This window comes from Lissotriton vulgaris, chromosome 6 (assembly GCF_964263255.1).
Source record: "Lissotriton vulgaris chromosome 6, aLisVul1.2, whole genome shotgun sequence".
Classification (NCBI taxonomy): domain Eukaryota; kingdom Metazoa; phylum Chordata; class Amphibia; order Caudata; family Salamandridae; genus Lissotriton; species Lissotriton vulgaris.
In genome coordinates, this window is record NC_141694.1 from 1,123,511,124 (window position 1) to 1,123,535,502 (window position 24,379).

Genomic DNA, 24,379 nt, shown 5'->3' on the forward strand with positions numbered 1-24,379 from the left:
CTCAAATGTGCTGCAACCACTGCGAGGCACCTGGTGAAAACCCTGGGTGCCATGGTGATCCCCAATGGTAGAACTTTGAACTGGTAGTGTTGACCATCTCCCACAAATCTGAGATATTTCCTGTGAGCGGGAGGAATGGGAATGTGGAAGTAAGCTTCCTTTAGATCTAGAGTGGAGAAAAAGTTGCTTTGCTGAAGTAGTGGAAGAACGTCTTGTAAAGTGACCATGTGGAAGTGGTCTGATGGGATGTAAAAGTTGAGAGGTCTGAGGTCTAGTATTGGCCTGAGAGAGCTGTCCTTTTTTGGAATTAGAAAATAAGGGGAATAGATGCCTGTTCCTTGATGAGGCAAGGGAATTGGTTCTATTGCGTGTTTTTGTAATAGTGCAACAACTTCTTGTTTGAGAGGCGTCAGATGTTCTGATGACATTAGACGCTGTTTGGGAGGTATGTTGGGAGGAGCAGAAGTGAGTTCCAGGCAATAACCATACTGGATAATTTGTCTTACCCACTTGTTTGTTGTGATGGAATTCCAGACAGGCAGGAACTGTGCGAGGCTTCCCCCGACAGCAGTGGGATGATCGGGGGCAAGCGCAGGGAAGTTACTGTTTTGTATTAGAGGAGCTGCAGTGTTATTACCCCTGCCTCTGCCCTTGTTGTTGTTCCCCCTATAACCACCTCTATTGTATCCTCTGGAAAAAGAGCCCTGGTTGAGACTTTTGTAGGATGAGGAAAGGTGTTCTGTTTTATTTGATTTGGAGCCTGCTCTACAAAAGGAACGCCGAAAAGAGCCTCTGTTAGAAGGTGACTGTAAAGCTACCATAAACTTGGCAGTCTCTGTGTCCTTTTTATCTTTTCTAAGGATGTGTGTGTCCACTGCAGGGCCAAATAAGTACTCCTGGCCAAAAGGTTGATTAAGAATGGTATTTTGTATCTGTTGTTTAAACCCAGATACCCTGAGCCAGGCATGTCTGCGTAGCAACGCACTAGTATTTACTGCGTGGGACGACGTGTCTGCTGCGTCGAGCGTGCATTTTATGGATGTATTGGTGATTAGTTTGCCTTCTTATATAAGGTAATTGGCTTTGTCCTTATATTGTTGAGGTAGATGTTGAATAAGGATTTCTAGCTCATCATAGTGAGCCCTCTTATACCTTGCCAGAAGGGCTTGTGTGTTGGCTATCTTCCATGAGTTTGCAGCTTGAGACGCCATACGTTTGCTTGATGCGTCTAATAATTTAGATTCTTTGTCAGGAGGTAGTGTGTCACCTGACATCTGAGAGTTTGCTCTTTTGCGTGCATTGGCTACAACCAAGGAATCTAAAGGAAGTTGAACTTTGATGTATATGGGGTCAGAGGGAGCTGCCTTGTATTTTTTTTATCTATTCTGGGGTTCAGAACCCTAGCTCTAACTGGGTCTTTGAACACCTCAGGGGTGTGTCTAAGAAGCCCTTTACGCATTGGCAAGACATGAGTAGATTTTTGTGGCTGGTCAAAAATGTCCAAAAGAAAGCCTGAGTGTAGTTTGACTTTATGGTATGTTGCGACCCTATTAATTAGTTGGGCAAACCCTACATTGTCAACTGGCGGAGATGGTTTTGAGGGATAGAAGTCTGGATCATTATGTAGATCAGGATCCGTACTATAGTCCTGCCAAGGGTCTGGTTCCTGAGGTGGATCATCAGTGTCCTCAGTGTTTAATGGTACTATATATTCATCCTCTTGAGCATCCCCAAGTGCAACATCACTATCCTCTGGGTGTGGAGAATGTGGAGGACAAATTAGTAAATTAGGGTTAATTGGTGGAGGGGATGAAGGTGGTGGTGAAGTATTAGTAGCCATATGTATCTTCTGTAGAGGAACTGGTGCCTGTGGTAAATGTTCTGGTTTCCTTTTTGTAGATAGCTTGGTAACTATGTGACCAGTCTTTGGATGGATTAAAATGGTGCCTTGCTTTGTATCAGGAAGAAAAAGTTCTTCGGCATCAACAGTTTTCTTTGGTGTGGAAGATTTCTCCTTGGAAACTGGTTTCCCTGGCTCCGAGACCTTTGATGCCTGTTGTTTCAGCTCGGGAGATGTTTGTTTAGGAGGCTTAGTTATGGCCTGCTTGTCTTTTAATGTTTTCGGCTCTGAGGTCTTCGATGACGAGGTCTTATCCGGTTGCTTCGGTGCCGAGGTCTTATCCGGCTGCTTCTGCACGGAGATCTTCTCGGGCTGCTTCGGTTTCAAGAGCTGTTCTGGGTGCCTCGGTGCCAAGAGCTTCTCAGGCAGTTTTGGTGCTGAGAGCTCTCCGCTGCTTCAGTGCCGAAAGCTTTTCCGGCTGCTTCAGTGCCGAAGATGTTTTTCGGGACCGGGTGGCTGGCTCGAGCCGGAAGGCTTTTGTTTATCCTTCGGCACTGGGCCCGGACGTTTTTGTATGGTGTGGACCTGAGCCCGAAGGCAAAGGTGTCACCGGAGCCTTTGTTATGGGCTTGGGTAGGGGGGGGGTCTAAGTACCCATGTCCCTTTGAGCCGGGGTGATGTCATCTTCAGCGTCAGAAACGTCTACTTCGGAGTCTGGGACCTGTTCTTCCTGTTCTGGTTCCGGAAGGCTATCGAAGCCTGTATAGAAGATGTCCGGACTGGAACCTGTGCCTCTGGACATCTCGTGGTGTCGAGCTTGACGATCCCGGATGGTTTTCTTAGACTTGAAGGATAGACAAGCCTCACAGTCGTCCTCTCCATATTCTGGAGAGAAGCACAGATTACAAACAGGATGGAGGTCCGAGTGTGGGAATTTAGCACCACACTGAGGACATTTCTTAAAAGGAGTCCATTCCATCGATGTCAGTCTTTACCGGCGCTGGTAGGCCTAATGCCCTGCGTCGAAGTTCGCAAGCATCGACATTTTTCAAAGCGGTCGTCGAGGGTTTGTGTTGAAAGAAATGCGATCGAGACAATACCGTCGGTTAGCTGTGATTGCGCATCAAACATGGGTTCGATAACGACACCAACCGGGAGCGCAGCAAGTCACATCCGAACCTGATGGTGGAAAAAAACAATCTAACGATGGAGCCAAAGCCCATGCGCACTGTTGACAGAAGGAGGAGTCACCAATCTCTTGACTACAACACTTCTTCGAAGACCAAAAAAACATGCAAACATCAGAGCCCAACACCAGATGGCGATCTATCCAAAAGTGTACAATCTGCGGCTCATATGCCTTGAACATCATTATTCACCAAAATACTCACTTTTATGAACAAACACGAACAATTTATTTCTACCACTAACAACACCAAGGGAAAATACGACTTTCACAAACAAGTACACGGTCTACAGGAGGTAAGGGCTATAATGTTTCATTAGGCAGATTCCCGGGTCCCACTCCCTCCTCGCATCTAGCGGTAGTGGGTATTTCCCATTCACTATAGGAAACATACAGAGTAAGCCTCACTAGAAGCACAAATCTCAAGAGTCGACTATGACCCTATTTAAAGTTAACAGTGTTCCAGCGCTACAGTGCTAACTAGCAGCAATTTCCACTGCGGCTGAATGGCCTGAAATCAGTCTTACACACACCTCGCAGAATCAAAGTGGCTGGAGTTTCTCAAGGTACTCTACCACTGGCCTGGAGCAGCAATTGATTCAGGTGACTTCATTGCATGCTGTGCAAGCGAGTTGCTCTCTGAAGTCACAGAGTCCTCACACACGGTTGCACCTCAACTGTGACTGGAGGCTCTTAGTAGCACCTTCTTGCAGCATACGTCTCTGGTTCCTACCGCGATTGGGGGTGGGAGGGGTGATGGTACAAAGATCCTGTTGTGATAACTTCATCCCAGGCTGGTGTGCAGGCTCCCACAACAGCCTCCCTCCTTTGGGGACGGCTGCGCCCAAATGACATGACTTGACTGCCCTGGTGCCCTTCTCTAGCATACAGTTTCACTCATAGCACACGTGCTGCAGCCCCGTCAGCACCTTGGCAGCAGCCCCTCCTGGCATACTGGGTCTAGGCCCACAACCTCACATGGGCTACAGCCTTCACCTCATGGCTGTCGTCTACCAGCAGCCCCTCCTGGTATACTGGTCACTGGTTTCCACTATGCACAGGCTTCTACGCGATCAGTTCGGGGATACACACGGCTCATTTCAGTGGCCCTCTTCTGGCATAGGAGGGTCGCCAACATCATCCTGCATATAGGTAATGACCTGATTGGTGTAGCAGCTGTCTCCTCACAAAGGGAGTCCATTCGACAGAGCTCCACACTGGACCTCACTCCCACCAATGCTCTCCTCTTCCTCACAGGGCACACTGGGCCGCCTGGCAAGCAGGGAGTCGCTGTAATCCAGACTCTAGGGCAGGTGGTTTCAGATACCCTAGGTGATGTCCCCTCACCCAACAGGGAAACAAGTAGATCTCAGGCTTTTGTTCTGGTCACAGGCAGACGTTTTGCAGAGCTTTCCCTCTGCACAGAGCCTGTCTGGCTGCTTGGCAGATAAAAACTTTTGGGGTATCAAACTCCCCTTCTCATCATTCACTTTCAGATAGTAAATGTGATATAGAGTCTGGGTCTCCGATGTTTATGTTGGTGGTCTGCTTTTTGTGAAGGGCACATTTCTCTCTCCTCTTTAAAACAGTCTGTTACAGCATGAGTGGCTCCAAGGCTGATAGCCCCACATCACAGTCCATGGGAGTGACCAGAATTCACACCTGGATGTCAACCATAGTAATATGTGTATATTTAGGTTAGACCATGGCCCCATCCCTTCCCTTTCTGATTCTCATTTCAGCCCAATCTCCTTCTTGAGATGTTACCAGGTCCCTTCCTTGTGACCTCTCACTGAATCAAAGGGCATCCTTTGAAGTGTATGGGGGAAGTGTTTACTCTACTCTCTCCAGTGTGTGTCACACCCAGCTTATAGGAATGCAGCAATACACAAATCAGTCTTGGGGTATTCCTCTACCTCCTCATGTTTCACCCTGAAAGACTGGCATTGGCATTGTACCATTCACAGGCACCCATACACCCACTGCATGTGTACAACATACACACACTGTACAGCACTGTGTCCTTCCTGTACTGTACCATTCACAGGCACACTTAAATTCAGCACATGTGTTTATTATGCATGCCATGCACAGCTCTGTATCCTTCCTGTACTTTATCATTTATACGCAAACATATATCCAGCACATGCTTTTAACCTACATGCACTGGGCAAGTACTGTACCACTCACAGGCAAACATACATAAAGTACATGCACTCCGTAGCCACATACTGCACAGTCCTGCATTATCCCTGTATTGTACCCTTCTATACACATAGCACAGATGCACCAGTCATACGCTCGCCAGCACTACACACCAAACCGATGTAGGCCAACAGTGAGTTAAGCACACAGCAGCAGAACTGTAGAATAAGTAAGCATATAGGTCTCACTCCTGTGATGCCGGTTGAAAAAGGCATGCTCATTCCTACTGATCACTACACGCTGCCACCACAGCATTTGAGCTGCGTAATTCCTCCTGAAGGCAGTAGCCTTCCACCACTATAAGGGTAACACTTTGTGTACCCCTCTATGTTCAACCAGACTGCAATCTGTGAGACAGGCCTATGCCATAGCTCATATGCTGATCCCGGTTTGCCTATGACAACAAACATCAGCATTAGGGATCCAGACATTATGACAGTTGGGGCACTCAGGACAGGGGTGCACAACCATTTCCATGTGGATGACTTTTCCATCCCAATGATGTAAAAGAAGGAAATTATATAATCCACAAAGGTCATTTATAATTATTTTGCACATCTTTGTAATAGAGAAAGTTGTGCTAAAGAAAGATTCAACATTGTATGGAAGTCATTGGGGTGGGTATGATGAGTCACCAAGCCACAGCCTGTCTCTGCTGTGCCACCCCTTCTGAAATGTAGAAGCATATCTGGACAATTTCATTATACTCTCATTCATAAGAAAAGTGCCATACTTGTATGGATTTCAAAAGCTGCAACCATTCAAATTTTAACTTCCGATATTAATAAAAATGGCGGAAAGACACAAATAATTGATCATGTTAATATGCGGAGGGGTCTGGCTGCTGGTCAGCCAAAAATAGGCGACCAATGTAATTGTTATAATAACAGTGTAGTGGGGTTACTTGACCCATCCCTAAAAAGGTGGAGAGGTGGTGCAAGATGTGCTGAAATGGCTATAAACCATTTTTTATACACGACCAGTTGCACACATATAGTGTAGGCAGTTACTCCTTCATTGTCCCCATTTGGGATCACCCCTAGGAGGGCAAGGATGGTACTGACACACACATGTTTGGCCAGGCTAGTCTGTAAATAGCTTATGGGTCCAAGGAAACAACAAGCTCAAGACACTGCAAGAGTGGAGCCCACACTTGAAAGAAACAATTGTTTGTGTTCTTTTCAATGATTAATTGGGGCAACCCTGTTTAACAGCATTTGTAATTCATTGCTCAGTAACAATACATATATTACCAACATACATATGGAACCAGATTACTCAGACTTTATATTCTGGAGCAAATAGTCAAACAAATTCTCTTTGGCACCCTATTTCCTGTGACCGAAGTAACAGGGAAAAGAGCAAATTGATTTTGGCTCCAATCTAAGTAAAGTCAGTTGAACAGAAATCAATCACGCTAATTTTGCATTAATCTAACTGCATTAATATGACAAAATGAGAGCAAGATAATGTAGCCCCTAGCTTAGTTTCATCTCTCACATTTGAAAAATAAAGGAATATTTATGTGTCCCACTGAAATTCATGTACAAACAGCAAAATTATTCAGGCTTTATTTCCTCCTTCTTGCTCATATCTTTTCGTAACATGGAGTGGGACAAAAAAAGGGTGGCATTCCTTACTGTGCATGTAGCAAGAACAGTTAAAAATAGTTGGTTTATTGTCAGGTTTATTGAGTGAAATGCCCACTATTTTTTAAATTCTGATAGCATAAATTTGAACATGCAACTTTTTTTCTCCACAAGGAAAATATTGTTCTTAGTGGGGAGATCCCTTTCTCTAAAGTAGCATTACGCAAGTGGGTGTTCCCTCCCCATTCCCACCTGGCACTTACCTCTGCCCTTGCAAGGTAAACATGTGTGAGCTGTGTTACATGAGAAATATACAAATACATCAACTAGTTTGTGGGTGGTCACCGTGACCCACCCACAAACGCAATCCAAATCCTGAACTTGTGTATTCTACCATACTGGTGGAATTTCAACTCTAACAAACTTAATTTCTGAACATAAGGTACCACTTGAAAACTTCACATAGTACATTTTTAATCCTTATTCTAAGGCTTTTTTGACTCTTTGATTCAACACAAATTAGCAAAATGCTTTGTGAATTAGTTAATAAGATTTTAACAGAATGACATATACCAATGGCAATGTCCTAGGCATTGGTATTTTAGATTCCCACATACCTAGAAGTTTGATGACGTTTGGATGATGGAAGTCCTTCATACACGCAGCCTCGCTCAGGAACTCTTCGATCTCTCTGTGAGAAAGGTTCTCTACTGTAAGCAAGATAGTTGGGAAACACATCAATAAACAGCACAACATTTGCTTTTATCTCAGTATGGACCCTGATAATTAAACAAAAAACTTTTCTTTGATTGTAACACTTTTTTTCAATCTGATGTTCTGAAAAAAAGTATCAGGGTCTGATTTAAAGATGAGTGGTGATGGTGAAAAATATACTTATGAATGAAATTGCAAAACCACTTCATTTCAGAAGGTCATAGATTTTAATTTGCTCCAACCTGTCTTTATTATATGGTCCTAAAATTATTGCCGGGATTCCTGCTTTATCGTGAATGAGCTAGAAGCTGCCACCTTTCTCTCCATGTGGCCAATTTGGTTTCCTTTTATCATCCAGAAGGACTATAGTTGAGCAGAGGTTAAATCAGGTGGAGAATGAGGATCCAGCTATCGGAACTCTCCTGATAACGCTAACCGCTGAGACCAAGAGCAGATTCAAAACCTCTGAAGAACAGAAAGAAATTAGACAAGTTTGCAAAACTCTTGAGAAAAAAAAAAACTGTAATTTCTTTGTGTGTGAATTAAATAATATATTTTATCAGTTGTGTATTTGTTTGACGAATGCTTGTTTCTCTATTTTTGTGTATTATTTTTGCCGCAAGGCATCGCAAACGCAACCGCTGAGGCAGGGGTCCATAGCTTATTGTTATGACTCAATTGGGGTCCCCAGATCCAAATAATGATTCAATGGGGGTCTCCGGGTTCCAGTATAGATTAAGTAGGGATCCGCAGAAGTCAAAGGGTTAAGAACCACTGCTTTACATAATGAATGCTTTAGATTTAGCTGTTCTGTAACTTCTAATTAGACTGTTTTGTTTCAGAATACACCCATTTATTGGAGATGATAAAATATATAAATAATGCTTAAAAGCATTTTAAAAAATGTGTAATTAAATTATGAACTATTTTCTGATAATGGATGGATTTCTATGTATCACTAATTTCACCACTAATACATTAGGAATTCTGTATGCCTAGTAGGTTGGCACAACAGTTACAGTTTCTTCTTTTGTATGCATCAGAGGTTCAGTCTGTTCACTTTTTTAACCGCTGCCAGTTGTATTTTTATTACAGTTAAAATGAGTTCCTCACAGAAAGTAATTTTTGTTTTCTAGCAGAGGTTCTATCTTTTGTATACTTCTCTGTCAATCTGACATGAATGTAGTCAGGAATCAATAGAGGGAATATCTTCAAGAGCCACTTTACATTCTTCATCTGATGAACTGTAGAGAATGGAGTCCTTTTTGGGACAACACCTACCAGGTTGCACAAGCGATTTCATTCACGCAAAAAAAGACATATTGTCATCTTTCAGTGAGCTCAGAGCCTGCAAAGTGCTCACCATTGATAGCCTTTATTGTCGCTCTTGCTTGCTTGCTTTTTAGGTGGAATCCTACCAGAAGCGCAGCTGTCTGGTTTGATGAAGTTACATTGGGGACATCCAGAAAGTATCATTAGGAATACATTCTGCCCATTGCCTACCAGTGGTTTAGTGGTTTGTAACTCACATTTTATGGGTGTCTATGTGCTTCCTTCATTTGGTTTATATTGTCTAGGATCAGTGTGTTACTCCTGAGGAGCAAAGCCTTTTCACACTACCACTCCTTATATTCTTCAGAAAGTGCTCCTTTCTTTAACCACATCGCTGCGGTGCATTTTCCCCTCCTGTGCTGATATTTCATCATTGCCATTGTTTCATGACGAGCTCAGCTCATCATCAGCACAGCTCCACTGTGCCTCATGACGAGCTGAGCTCGTCATGAGCATGGAAGGGGTTAAACAGGCATGTAAATCTTGTTCTTATCTTGCTGTGGATTCACAGACAGAGGACAGATGTCAGGCTCTGTCCTCCAAGGGAGCTTGGTGCTTACTTTTCTTTTTCTGAATTCAAAGTGAGAGGATTTATGTGACAATCTTGCTGAATACTAGGGGTAGAGGAAATGTTTTTTCTACCACACAACAGAATTAGCAAAGCACTTACTTACCTGCCGCCACCGCCGAGAGTCATATCCTGGGACTTGGCAGAACCTACCTGCACAGATCTATCAGCCGCCACCGCTGAGAGTCATTTCAGGCCAAAAACAACTCGCCAGAGCTGACGCCCAAGCCGCCACTGCCGAGAGTCATTTCTGGGCATTAGAAACCGCGCCGCCGCTCCGGGGGACTACAACTCCCGGCAGGCCTCACGGCGGCGCGTGGAGGTGACGCGAAACGCGCCAGCGAGCGCTCACAGGAGCTTAAAGGGAGAAGGAGACCGGCAGAGCGGGGGAGACTTACTTACCTGCCGCCACCGCCGAGAGTCATATCCTGGGACTTGGCAGAACCTACCTGCACAGATCTATCAGCCGCCACCGCTGAGAGTCATTTCAGGCCAAAAACAACTCGCCAGAGCTGACGCCCAAGCCGCCACTGCCGAGAGTCATTTCTGGGCATTAGAAACCGCGCCGCCGCTCCGGGGGACTACAACTCCCGGCAGGCCTCGCGGCGGCGCGTGGAGGTGACGCGAAACGCGCCAGCGAGCGCTCACAGGATCTTAAAGGGAGAAGGAGACCCGCGTCGCGGGACGCGAGCGGGACGCCCGGGGCGAAGCCCGGGCAAAGGGCGGGCCGTCTGAGGCCGTCCGAGGTCGGCCAAGGTTGGGTTGGGCCAGGGACTCTGCCCAACTCTTACAGGCCCACAGACGGTTACAGTGTTCCGGATCCATCGAACTCCAGGTAAAACAAACACCGTTCATTTTGTTCTGGGCCACGATTTTGCACCAAGTTCTTAATCCATCTGTATACATGCCTGGTAGAAGGTTAACCCCAGTTACAAACACCATGGAGAACTACCTTGTCCAAGTTGTGGCGAAAATAAATAGTGATAGAAGGTCTTCTTTGGGCTTAGATTCATCTACACAATCTCCACTTGCAGACAAAGAGACAGAGGATTCCTTTGATCTGTTAAACAGCAGCCTCTCTGGTGTGGTACATGCTTCTGCTCAGGACACTGTTACCATCCAGCCCAGTGGTACAGTAGCTAGCACTGAAGAAAACAGTGACAATGAAGTAGTGACTGTGACCCCTACAATCAGTGAGTCCATCATCCCTACTGTTGTCCCTATTCCTGCACCGAGGGTTACAGGGGGCAAAAGAAAAGCTATACAAAAACGGGGGGGGGGACTAAGGTCAGCTAAAAATAAAGTTGCAACGCCACCAAGGAAAATTCTTGATGAGGAGGAGGACGATTTGACTGGGGAAACTTATGTGACCTTTTCTAATGTCCAATTCCAGAAATTTTGCAGCTTGATGGACACAAAAATCAAAGGGATAGTTAAACCTTTGATAAGTAAAATTGACAAATTATCCGCCGAGGTAAGCAAACTTGAAGGTTTACTTGGAAAAACTTTGGGGGAGGTGGGAAAACTCCCAGAAGTCATCACGTCCAGTGTTCAGCCTTTGGTGAGTGAAATTCAATCGATTAAATCCAACGGACTGATTCCTACTGTTGTCCCAAACCTCCCAATGGCTCCACTGATAAATCCACCTGAAAACACCTTTGGTGCTGCACCCTCTGCCCCTCTTAATGGTGAACCTAATACTTCGAAAGGGTCATTTGAGCTTGTGGTGGAAGCTTTGCCACTAGTTCTTGTACTAGCAAATGTGCCCCCTCTAGCTCCTGGTGAAGCAGAATCAACATCATCACTTCTAAATAAATCCTTATCTTGGCTAACTAATAACATGGCCATATCTCCTTGGGGCAAACAGCAATTAGCTGAAGAACTGGTAAACGGAAGAAGAGTTGAGTGGATTGGGAACAGGGAAAAAAAGTTCAAGGGAGATTGCGTTGTGCTCAATCTTTCTGACCCTGAGGTCTTACCAAACATCTTGCCTAACATTTTTCCTCCACAGAGACGATCTACCTCTATTGTTCCACTGACTCTAGACTTCTTCTATCCCCGGAAAGGCAGAGGCCCCAATCCAAGCACCCTAAGAACAAAATGGAACGTTTTAACCAAAAGGGGCAGTAAGAATTTTGGCTCCGTTGAGTGGGGTCTAGGTCTGGAAAACAGATTCTCTGCCCTTTCCAATCAGATGCTTGTGATTGACAAACAATTAAATGTATGCCTCTGCTGCAAATTCCTTCGGTTGCTTGTATAATAGGGGAGCATAGTCGAGTTACAGGTACACTAAATGAGTTATGTAATCCTGATGTTGCAGTAGGACTATTTTCTGCAAATGTAAATGACAATGCTAATGTTGACGTAAATTTGAATGGGTCTGATCACAGTTCTGAAACAAATACGGTATATGACTCCGGGAACCTATTATCTTGGAATGTTGCTGGGCTTTGTTCCAAAATGGACTGTGGAGAATGGTTTGGGTTTGTCAGTCAGTATGATGTTTGCATTTTTCAAGAAACATGGGCCTGTGATCCTGTTTTTGCTTTGGGGTATTTGAATTTTTATGTACCGGCTACTAAGGGCCCCAAAGGGAGACCGATGGGGGGACTCACTATATGGGTCCGCCAGTCCCTGAAGATCGTAGTGAAAAATCTGGAGCTTAATCAAAAAGATATTCAGCTCATTAGAATTACGAGGGACTTACCCACCTCCATTGACATTTATAATATATACGCTAGAGGAGGAAGTGCAGGTAAATCAGTGGTCCTATCATCTCTGTATAATTTCCTAGACATTCACTCTTCTGGGAATAACATTATACTGGCAGGAGACCTAAACCGTACTTTTGAACCCCTTGACACTGGTGAGGCTTTTTTAGGTGCGGAGGAAGATAAGATCTGGGACATCCCCGCACTTGATTTAACCCCAATAACTCGCTGGACCGAGGATATTCTAGGTTTAAATGCTATGTGCCTTGAACATGGGTTAAGGGCTTTGAATGGTCGTACTAAGTCAGACAGAGTACCAGCCATGACTTTTAATAATGGGAGATCTGAGAGTCGCATTGACTACGTTATATGTAGTATGCCCCTATGGTCAACTGTTACTGATATGGCTGTCAAGGAAAGGCCCGAGAGCGACCACAACCCTCTATGTGTCCTCCAAACATGGTGGCTGTCTGATGCTATTGCTCCTAGTACTTCTGCTGATTCCTTACCCCGGCTGATTGTGCCAACTAATGACTTACGCAGGTTGAGGTGGACTAGCGTTAAAACTGATCAGCTGGTTTTAGAAAAAATAAACATGGCAACCGATAAGGCTATTATGGCCCTTGAGGGTGAGGCTGGGCTCCCTCCTAGCAAAAACATTGTTACCAAGGTCCATGAAGATCTTTTTAATTAAATTAAATGCCACTTTCTGAAACCGGTAAATAAAAAGAGGATCTGTGCCTACAGAGCCGCTAGATGGTACAATCACGACTGTAGGGTGGCAAGAACCTCCTTGGGTGATGCAATTAAGAATAAAAATCTAGAGGCTATTAGATCAGCCAGGAAGCAATATAAACAGTGCATAGCCAAAGCGAAAAAAGATTGGGATGAAGCACACTGGAATAACCTAAAAAGTGCAAGTGACCAAAAGGACTCTAGGTTATTTTGGCATATAGTCAAATGGGGACATGACAGGTTAGACGAGGCTAGTACTAACAATGTCCCCCAGGACGCCTGGGTTAAATTCTTTAGTGAACAGTATGCTTCCAGAGATCAGGCAGTAGATAGAAGATGCCTGCCTCTCCTACCAGCAGAGGATGACCTTCACGCAGAACGAAATAGTTACTGCCCTTAATACTGTTCGAAGTGGGCGCGCCCCTGGTATTGACGGGGTTCCGGCAGATGTTTTTCTGAATGATACTGAAAGATGGTGCAAATACATCCATTTGCTAATAAATTAGATCACCAGAGGTGCAGATATCCCTGTAACCTGGCGGGGTGCTGTAATCATCCCTGTATACAAGAAAGGAGATCGAGCACAGCCCAGTAATTATCGTCCCATTAGTTTAATAGATACTATTCAAAAAATAGTGGGGCGAGTAATTGTTAATAGGTTGCTCGATTGGGCTGATGATAACAACATTCTATCCCCCTTCCAGGCTGGATTTCGCAGGGCAACCAGTACTGTGGATCAAGTCTTCCGTTTCCAACTGATACAGTGGAGGACCGTGGTGCTAGGCGGAGGCAGCCTCTACGCAGCATTTGTTGATCTGCGGGCTGCCTTCGACCTGGTACCTAGGGCAAAACTGTGGGAAGTGCTTGAGACACTAGGGGTCCCGGGGGACTTGTTGACTTTAATTATGCGACTGCATGAGGGCAACTATGCCAAAATTCGATGGGTGGGTATGGAAATGACACTGCCGAATTTCCCGTTGAGCGCGGGGTTCGGCAGGGATGCTCAATGGCCCCTACTTTGTTCACCCTTTTTATTAATGGTATTGTTTCCCGCATGCAATCTCGGGCTGTGGATGCCCCTTTTCTTGCAGGTGAGAAAGTCCCTATTTTAATGTTCGCCGATGATACCTTAATTTGATCAGAAACCCCAAGTGGTCTGCAAAAAGCATTGGCAATATTTGATGAGTTCTGTGTTGATCACGGACTGGAGGTGAACGCGTCCAAAACAAAACTCATGGTTTTTAATCCACATAGAAACTTTAAATAAAAAATTTCCATGAGTGGTCGCATCTTGGAAGTTGTAAAATCCTTCACTTACTTGGGGATCCTCATTTCTAATGACAATAAGTGGCAGCAACATCTTAATATTGCTACATTAAGGCACAAGCAGCTAGCTGGCACTATTATCAAGGAACATAGGAAATCACTGACTAAACCTATCAAACCTCCCTTGATAATATATGAGGCAAAGGCAATTGGGTCTGCTTTGTACGGTGCGGAGCTATGGGGGCATGAAAATCTCCAGGAACTACAAACTTCAGAAAATAAATTTTTCAGGTCATTGACAGGTACCCCACAGAGCAGTCCGCTACTGCCCCTGCGTTATGAGCTAGGTAGGAGAGAAATTTCGGTAATGGCAAAATTATGTCCGATTCTATACTGGCGTAGGCTCTGGACTACGCCAGAGCTCTCCCACTACGCGGACGGGTTCATTGATGTTATTAAAGCTGACGGTTATAATAAAATCAGATGGTTTAAAACATTAAAGACTGCACTGTTCGATCTAGGACTAAGTGCTTTATGGACCGATCCAGCTGGGGCTTCATTTCCCACAAAGTCCGCTTTAAAAAACATTTTCTGGGAATATGTTGTCAATAGGAGTATGCTCAGTACTAATAGTGGGTCCATGACCACTAGTTTCCTAGAAGTTAAGATGTACCCTATTTATGAAATGTATTGGGATTACATAACGAACCCCATGGACAGAAAACTGCTATTCCAATTGAGGGTAGGTTCGCTCCCCCTCCGTAATTTAACATCTAAATGGAAATCAGGGGGTGCAGCAATTTGTCCAGCTTGTGGGGTAGGAAAAGAAACTCTAGGTCACTTTTTGTTTGCTTGCCCAGTATATTCGGCCCCAAGGCGAGCTTGGTTGGCTCCTATGTGCAGGAACTTAGGCACAAAAAGTAGCATGGTGGCGCTGCGTATTGTAAAATCCACTACTGTAGATTGGATCATAATTGCCACTGCAAAGTACTTGGGGTGGGCGTGGGTTTTAAGGCAGAGACTGCTGGTATGTTAATTACTCACTGCCAAGTTGATCAGAGACTGCTAGACAATTGTCTATTCTCTTTAACTGCTTATTAATAGTTCAGAGACTGCTAAACTAATGTTTATTCTCTGTAAATCTTATTTAGCTGATCAGAGACTGCTAGACTTGTGTCTATTCTCTGTTAATGTTTATTTAATGTATCATCGGTATGAAATTTTAATGTTATGAATTTTTGAGGATTTCTATACTATCATTGTGATTATCATCTTTCTGGTATTCTTAATAGTAATGATCTTTGCACCTGTATATATGATGTGTTATAGTTTTTTAAATTGTCTAAATTGTGTAATGTGCTGCGTCTAATTGACTCTGTAAATTTAATCGCTTTTTAGTATATGTTTGTATGTCTGCTTTTATGAGTAATACTCGAATAAAGCACTTTTGAATGAATGCAAAGCACAAACGAACCACTTTTTTTAAATTCTGAAGTGTGTTGGAAACAGATACTTTAATATGATCAAAACAAATCAATACAGTAGGTGATGCAATTTCCAAACATTGTTGTTTGCACACTGTATAGTTAAATTAGTAAAACTGTATGTCCGTGTAAATGTAATAGTCATTTTAATTGAAAATGTGTGGTCTGTAATGGCAGTGTGCTACCACACCATGCATACTCCACTCTGCACTACTCCACTCCACTGCACTGCACTCTGCACCACATCACTTTACACCACTCCACACCACTGCACTCTGTGCCACTGCACTCTACTCTACTCTGCACCATGCCACTCTGAAACTCTGTACTCTATACCACTTCATTCTCCACCTCTCCACCACTCTATACTATGTCAAAGCACTCTACACCACTGCACTTTACACCACTCCAGTTTAGGAAACTCCACTCTGCTCAACTCCACTCTATGCCACTCCACTCTAAGCTACTCTGCAACACTGCATTCTACCCCACTGCACAGTATGCCAATGCACTCTACTCCGTACCATGCCACTCTATGTCCCTGCTCTCTACACCAATCTACTATGTATCACTCTAATCTACTCTGCACCACTGCACACTATGGTACTGCATTCTACCTCATCTTACCCCATTACTCTATGCCACTACATCCTACCTTGCACCACTCCACTCTACGTAACTTCACTCTACCCTGTATCACTCCACTCTATGCCACTCTGCACCACTCTACTTCATGCCACTGCACTCTACACCGCACTACTCTAAACCACTGTACTCTATACCACTGCACGCTACCATGATAGTCCACACCACTGATCTCTATGCCACTGCACTCTTCGCCAATTCTCTCTATGCCACTCTACACACTGCAATCTATGCTACTCTACTCTGTAACACCATGCTCCCTGCCACTGAACACTATGCCACTCTACTCTGCACTACTGCACTCTACGCCACTGCACTCTGCAGCACTCCACTCTATGCCACTGTACTCTACAGCACTAACCTCTATGCCACTGCACTCTATGTCAATCCACTCTGTGCCACTATATTCTACACTGCACCACTCTAAGCCACTGCTCTCTATGCCACCCTGCTCTGCATCACTCTATGCGACTGTACTCTATGCCACTCTACTCTACGCCACTCAAGTCCACTCTGCACCACTGAACTCTACACCACTGTATTCTGTGCCTCTCTACTCTGCACTACTCCACTCTGCACCACTGCCCTCTACGCCATTGCAATCTAAAATGCACCACTCTAGTCTATGACACTGCATTCTACAAAGCTGCATTGTAGCTGCTGAATTCTATACCACTGCACTTTATGCCACTATACTCTGAAGCACTCTATGCCAATGTACTCTACACCAGTCCTCTGTACTCTGTATCACTCCACTGTGGGCCACTCTATACAACTCCTCTCTGTGCCAATACAATACACCACACTTTATTCCCTCTTCCACTCTTAGCCATTCCACTCTACGACACTCCATGCCACTCTCCTCTATTCCACAAACTTTTAGCCATGCTGAGCAGTAGTCACGCTGGTGTACAACATGGCTAAAAACACATTGGCAAAGCCAATAGCTCTTGCATAGGCACGATCTATTGGCTTTGCCAATGCTTGTTATTTGTTAGCTCATGTGAGCTTTTTTTCCTCTTCTTATATTTGACCCAGTCCTGGAGCATAGCTTTTTTATGTATTTCCTTACATTGCTAACTTTTCAGTGATTACTTTACTTTTTGTTTAAGAATTCCATGAGAAAGCAGATGTTTTCTAGCTGTCTCCTTTGTGTACTTCTCTTCCCTCCTTCACAGCACTTGGGTTGAGCTATCTCACATACGTTCTTCTCCCCTGTTGTTTTCTCATCTTTGTGCTTCTACCTCTTTCCCCCGGTGCTCTACATTGCTCTTTCTCCCTAATGTGGTTTGCTACTCTCCATCCTCCATGGTACTTCCCCAACCTCTGCCCTTCATGTAGGTTGAGCCCCATCCAAGCCCTTCATATTGTTGCAACCCCACTCATGCTCGCATATTGCTTCAGCTGCCCTGCCTGTTCTCTAATGTTGCTTCCGCCAGATCCCTGCCGTTCATGCTGCTTCTTCGCACATGCTTTGAGACTCAAAAGACATCCTCACAGCTTTTTTAAAAAAATGTACCAGTCTTACTCGGATTGCTAAATAAAAAGAGAAAAACAAATTGGGGTAGCTCTATAGACATGCTGTCCAGCACCGGTGTTGCTGCCCAGCATCGCTAATCAACTTTGGCATAGCCAATCTGTCTTAAAGGTGAGACCATTATTGACTTTGCCAAAGCATGTTTTGTAAAGGCAGCAACTCAGGCACTGGATTTCACCAACCTCTAAGTTTTGTGTCTGAGATATTTCCAAGAATTCACACTGAACAATAAAATTGCCAGCTGACAGCCATCACATGCATGCAACATGACTAATATTAACAGACGGTATCCTGAAGTGTTACGTTATATTTGTAAACCGCAGTGTCACCCGTGAGAGTACCCTGGAAATGCATGTTGTGTCCAAAAACCGTACTCAATCATCAATAAATGAGCATAAAAAGCAGTGATGGCAGTAGTCAAAATAAAAAAATAAAATACCAGGTTCAAGAAAAAAAGTTCGTGCAGAGAGGAAATTCCAAACGTCCGAACATATGGCATGATAATGTTTTTATTTCACGAACAGTGGGAAAAATGACAGGCAAACCTTAAGATCCTCCTTAAGGTAAAACATTAGTATGCAAAACTAGATTCAGCCCTGGCAAGTACCACGCTCAGGTGTTAGTCCAACACATTTCAGTGTGGTGGTCCACATCAACGCACTAAAATGCATTAATCACGCATTATAGCGCTGCTTAGGTGTTATGCAGAGTGCTGCTATAATGCACCATGTCACGATTGTGTGAGCTGCAGTACCACGGTGTGGCCACTGAGTCCTGAGTCACCCACGAGGGCCTGTGGAACAGTGTAACAGACTACAGTGGTGTGAAGGCTAGCTCAGAGCTGCTGAGTCACACTGCAGTGCACCATGGGGTGGGGTATCACTGACTGGACAGATCCTGACCGCCTGCACTTGATGATCTCATAAGCGATAGGGACCCGGCTCCAGCCCATGGGCTTCGGCGCCTGCATCAAATCAGTGCCTGAGTCAGTAGCGGTATTGTCCTAATAAAGTATGCCGTAACCATAATTTAATTTCATTTTGGTACAAATCTCAGCCTCGTGAATAATAGCGTGCATTGCCGCCCACCGGACCCCGGAAGCAATGCTCAGCAATTAATTTAAATTATACTGCTCAGTAGGGGCTGTACGTTAGTGATGAGCCCTTCCATTTCTGGTGCATTGCAGCAGTTTTAGGATCTTCTTAGAGTTTCTTGCTGCTCTAATGAGTGTAATTTCTGATATTTACATGTTTCCCTCGTCTTTATTGTTTGATTTTGCTCGCGGGAAAGTGTCACTCATGGTTGTTGAAATGTCACTCATATTTAAACTTACATTATGAAAATCTCACACATAGCAATCTGAAACTTTGGCAGCCATGTAGAAAATCTTTGAATACTATTATGTATACAGGGGTGCCAAATGCCTTACCTTGAAGCCATGGTGGACAGATGCAATGATAGCCTGAAAAGTGTTCTGGTATCCTTCCCCTGGTGCTAGGGGTATAAAGTTATTTAACCATCTTGTGAATTTATGTATGATCGTGGGAAAAGGGTAGGTTAACAGATTCAAGTTTAAAGAGGGGATGGTTTGTTGGCGTTTAAGACAAACTTTAACAAGGGCTTTTTGATCTGAGTGCTGCAATAAACTTATAATACTACATGCTGAGTAAAGTCCAAAATGCTTTACGAACAAGGTATACATTTACTACTGAGTTGCAATCTGGCAGTCTCAAATACCATCATCTTCTATGGAAGAATTCAAACTGGATATGACCTTTCAACCACTAAAGTTCTTGAAAGCAGGAAGTGCATAAGATGTGGTGAAAATAAACTTTTCAAATGCTTTTGTTCATTTTCCTCTCTGCATTAAAATACTCCTCTTTATGCAAATACTTTTTGTTTCACAAGAATGTCAATCCTCCATCAGATAGTTTGTTATTTGAAATTTTCCATATTGCGTGTCTGGTGTGTACATACTCAGGCAATATTTGTATGTAGCCAAACATGCATTTGGACAATTTGCATCGCTGCATCGAACACCAGATACAAACACATTAACCACCAACCCCAGAATCATGTATTGTAGTGTAGTTCCTCTATCTCTAATAGGCTCTACGCATTGGAATAATATACACTATAGTTTTGACATAGGACTGAGGTCAGTATTTCTCTATCGAGTTCACTAAACTTAATTGTGTGTGCCAGCTAACTCAGAGGTCACTAGAAACTTTCTTGAATGAACAAGTAGGGATTAGTCTCTGACAACCGCCTAAACATGACAACTTTGTTTCCCTTAGAGTCAGAACAATATCTTCAGAGTTGTGGAAACAATAGATAACTATTTCACTCAGTCAATCGTGCATGCTTCATTTCTACAGAGTTGCACAGAAATAGAGAGACAGGCGTTTCAATAAAAAGGATTTATTGAACAGTCTTCTTTCTCATGCAAGAGATATAAACTGCTACAAACGTAAGACAGAATGCGAAGTATAAGGCGTACAGCGTAAACAGTTATATAAAATAATACTGTAATAGCATGGTCTCTTGCTATGACATATATAAAAATACATAAATAAATAAGACAGGATAAAATACTCAACTTGTGCTTATAAAATAATCTTACCCCAGTGTACCTAACGTAAGTCTAGTACGAGGGAATAAGTAGGTGCTGTTTTAGCTAAAGTTTAGTTTAGTTGTGCCAAGATTTGCCAAAGGTTTCTCTAGGTTGTAATCAGCTCCATACCTTCGAATGAGGGAGGTTGGTATCTCTTTCCCAGGACTCGATTCTCTAAACAACCCGCAAGGGGAGTCAGAAACACTGGAGCTGGGTTCTCTGCGAGGAGGATGACAGCGTCTGGTCAATGCGTCAGTTGGGGCGATGACTGCCTTCGGGACTTGCTGTGGCGAGCCACGACGTGCAAGTAGGTAGCCGAACCACACCGTGCTTTGCCATAGCAAGTAAAGGTATATTTATACTTTGAAGGTGTTTAGGAATGCCAGTATTGACGTAGAAGTCGGGCATATGAACGTCATGAATGAACCCCTAAGGAATAGATATTCATGCATACTAAATGAGTTCTTGGAGAAATCAATATCCAGGCAGGGGAAGTCCCAAAAGCTTAAGAATCTGGTTTTCCAAGAACTCGTTGTGACATAGATGAAAGGATGTAAGTAGCCATGCCTGTATTTGGGTAGCATGGACTATGCCTAAATAAGGACTGGATTTCTATGCCTATATAAGGGCAATGTGAAATATACCTATATAAGGAGATGAATCGGGAAATTCATATGGAATCTAAATCGATACACAACAGTATAATTTGCATATGCCCCAAATATGAAGTGGTTGGTAAATAAAGGAGAAATAATAACAGTGGTATTACAGTTATTTCAGGCATTTCTACTGCTTTCATAAGACTGCTCCTGAAAGGTGGCTACAAAAAGAAGAGGAATAACTGGAAATAATATTGCTTCTACCAGTCACATTTAAAAAATATATTTTTTAAGTTTAGCAAAGCGAATGAGTACAGCAATAAAATACCATTGGAGGGGAGTTGCAGAAGAAATCAATGGCCATTCAATGTAGTGTAAAGAAAGTTATCCTTCACATGATTGTACACTGGTGAGAGCAGGTGAATTATGCATCAACTCATATACAGGAGGATTTTACATAAAGAAAACATAAGCAGTGATTTATTAAATTGTCTAACTGGGTAGAATTAATGAACTGTGGGGAGGGAAAATACAGATCTGGGCAGCAATAGGATAGGCTATGCGAAAGGGTGACTGCAAAGTTGCGCTAGGCGTGTTCAGGCAGTGGAGAAAACAGAGCTGGGATTTGTCTAATGCACTACCCCACTGGGGGACGGGGAGGGGCAGGCGGATACATCTGGGGGTCCTGGCAGTGAAGGGATCCCAGCAAAATGAAATGATTACTTACCAGTAGTAGTAGTTTTGCAGCTTGAAAAGATTTTGTGATTCACATGCTATGCATTATTCCGCCATCTAGTGGCTGGGTACGGAATCGTCTTTTTTTCAGTTTGTGGCGTCGTCAGCCTCCATTTGGTGCTAGGCCCATCCCATGTGTGACATCAAACGGAGCCCTGGAAGTTCTTGTGCATGGTAGTCATCTTCAGATTCTTTTTTACCCTTTTCCTCTAGGGTATGTTTTAAATCCTGTTGTCTTTAGATGTTAGTTCTTTGATGTAAGTGGTCTTCTTTCCCCATCTGTTTCCATTCCTTCTCTGGTGAAAGGTGGGTGGGTCACATGTGAATCCAGAAAACTCTTCAAGCTGCAAAACTACTCCTTCTGGTAAGTAACCATTCAGTTTTGCCTCATTCATTCTTTTCTGGATTCACATGCTGTGCTTTAGAATATGTTGTGGTTTCCCCCTCCTTGGGGTGGTTGTGGCAAGATGAGGAGGACTTTGCGAACAGGTGGTGAAGTACCTTTCGTCCCACTTGAGCTTACTTAGTCATCCATATATCCACACAGTAATGTTTGGTGATGGTGTGTGGGGATGCCCATGTTGCCGAAGCACATATAGTGTCTATTGGCACATTGGTTATGAAGGCCTGGGTGGCCTGTTCCTTGTTGAGTGGGCGTTTGGTCGCATATTTAGAGTCTTTCCTGCTGAGGCATAGCATACTTGAATTGTCTTTACAATCAAACGTGCAATTGGTCCCTTTGTCTCGGGTGGTCCCTTGTTGGACTTTGAGTGAGAGACAAACAATTGGTTGCCTTTAAGAAACTGTTTTGTCTCCTTTATATAGTATAGTAAAGCCCTTCTCACATCCAGGATATGAAGGTTTTTTTCTAGTCGCGTTTGCGGGTTTTTGAAGAAAACTGCTGGCTGTATGCTTTGCTTAATGTAGCATTTGCTTACTTACTAATTGAGGGTTTGTCCTTAGGATAAACTTGTCCTTGTGAATTTGCATGTATGGTTCCTCAATCGTTAATCCCTGTAATTCACTTAATATCCGTAGAGATGATATAGCTAAGAGTGGCATTCTTTATAGTGATGTATCTAAGTTCTGCTTTGTAAATGGGCTCGAATGGTTCTGTCATTAGCTGTTTTAGGGCTGTGTTTAAGCTCCAAATAGGGGTTGGGGCCTTTCTTGGGTGTGCAAGCCTCTTGAGACCCTACCAGGAAACTTTTGGTGACTGGTGTTGTGAGGAAACTTTTACATGAATCTCCCTTGGTGTAGGCTTCAATCGCTGCCATGTGCACCTTTAGCCTTGAGTAGTTGATGTTCCTGTCAAGCAAGTGTGTAAGATATATGAGCACTTTTTCCTGTGTGGAAATCGAATTTAGGGTATTGCTTTCTGTACACCATATGGTGTACCATTTCCACTGTGTAGCACTGTTTTGTGGTCTGTTTTCCTGCCTCCTTTAGTATTTCCATTTGTTCTGTGCTGTAAGTTCAAATGTCCGAACTCTGTGTATTCAGGTGCCAGGCTGCTAGACTGAGTGTCGCTAGTTCCGGGTGAAAAATGTGACCTTTTTGCATCATGAGAAGGTCTTTGTCTGTCTTGAATTTGATCATCTGTCCCCCTGACAGTTTGAGTAGGTTCGAGTACCAGGTTTGTTTTGCCCATTGAGGGGCTATGAGCATTAGATTTGTTCCTGATTGCCTGGCTTTCCCCCTGTACCCTTGGTAGTAGAGGAATCAGAGGAAAAGCATATGTAAATGACCAGTTTAGTGACAGGGCATACCCTTTTGATAGGAGATGTTGAAACCTGAAGGCAAAGGATTGGCATTTTTTGTTCTCGGAGGTTGCGAATAGGTCTATTTCTGGAGTCCCCAAGAGGTTGAAGACCTGTTTCAGGCTCCGTTGCTTTATCTCCCATTCGTGTGTGCTGCTGTTTCTGTCTGCTGAGTTGATACGCTTCGGTGTTGTCCTAACCTGGCAGGTGAATTGTCTGTAGGCTGATTCTCCTTGAATTGGCCCATTTCCATATTTCCTGAGCTAGTTTGCTTAGGCTGATGATTTAATTCTTCCCTGTTTGTTGAGGTAAAACATTGTTGTGGCATTGTCCGTCTGAATCAATACTGCTTTCCCTCCTATGTGGGCTTGGAATGCCTTTAATGCCAGGAACACTGGCTTCATCTCTAGGAAGTTGATGTGCTTTATGGAGTCTGCATCGTTCCACTGACCCCGTAACCTCAGACTTCCTGAATGTGCTCACCAACCCTTGTAGGATGCATCTGTTGTGATGGTCCCTGAGGGGGTTGGTGATTTGAAAGGTCTGCCTAGTGTTATGTTCTTGGATACCCACCATTGTATTTCCATCTGAACTCTTTCTGTTACAACCACTAGATCCTCCCAACTCCTTGTGGTTTGTGACCAACTGTTGCATAGCCACTCCTGTGGAGAGCGCATGTGGAGGCGTGCATGAGTGATGAGGGGAATGCATGATGCTATTATGCCCATGAGTTTCAAGACAGTCCTCACTCTCAGAGACTGACCCTTCTGGTAGAGGCGAGTTTCTTGTCTGATAGCTTGTATTCTCTTCTGGGTCGGGTCTGCCCATGTAACCCTGGAGTTCATTCTTGCTTCTATGA

The 24,379-nt window shown here is 43.9% G+C and overlaps 1 protein-coding gene across 5 annotated transcripts in view; it reads right to left on the reverse strand.

Annotated features, from left to right (window-relative positions):
- MERTK (MER proto-oncogene, tyrosine kinase) overlaps positions 1-24,379 on the reverse strand; it is a 366,926-nt gene that overhangs the window by 48,983 nt on the left and 293,564 nt on the right. For all 5 annotated transcript variants that reach the window (XM_086927212.1, XM_086927213.1, XM_086927211.1 and 2 more), the window contains one exon: positions 7,438-7,530. In XM_086927212.1, coding sequence (XP_086783338.1) covers positions 7,438-7,530 — 93 coding nt within the window. The remainder of the gene's footprint in view (positions 1-7,437; positions 7,531-24,379) is intronic.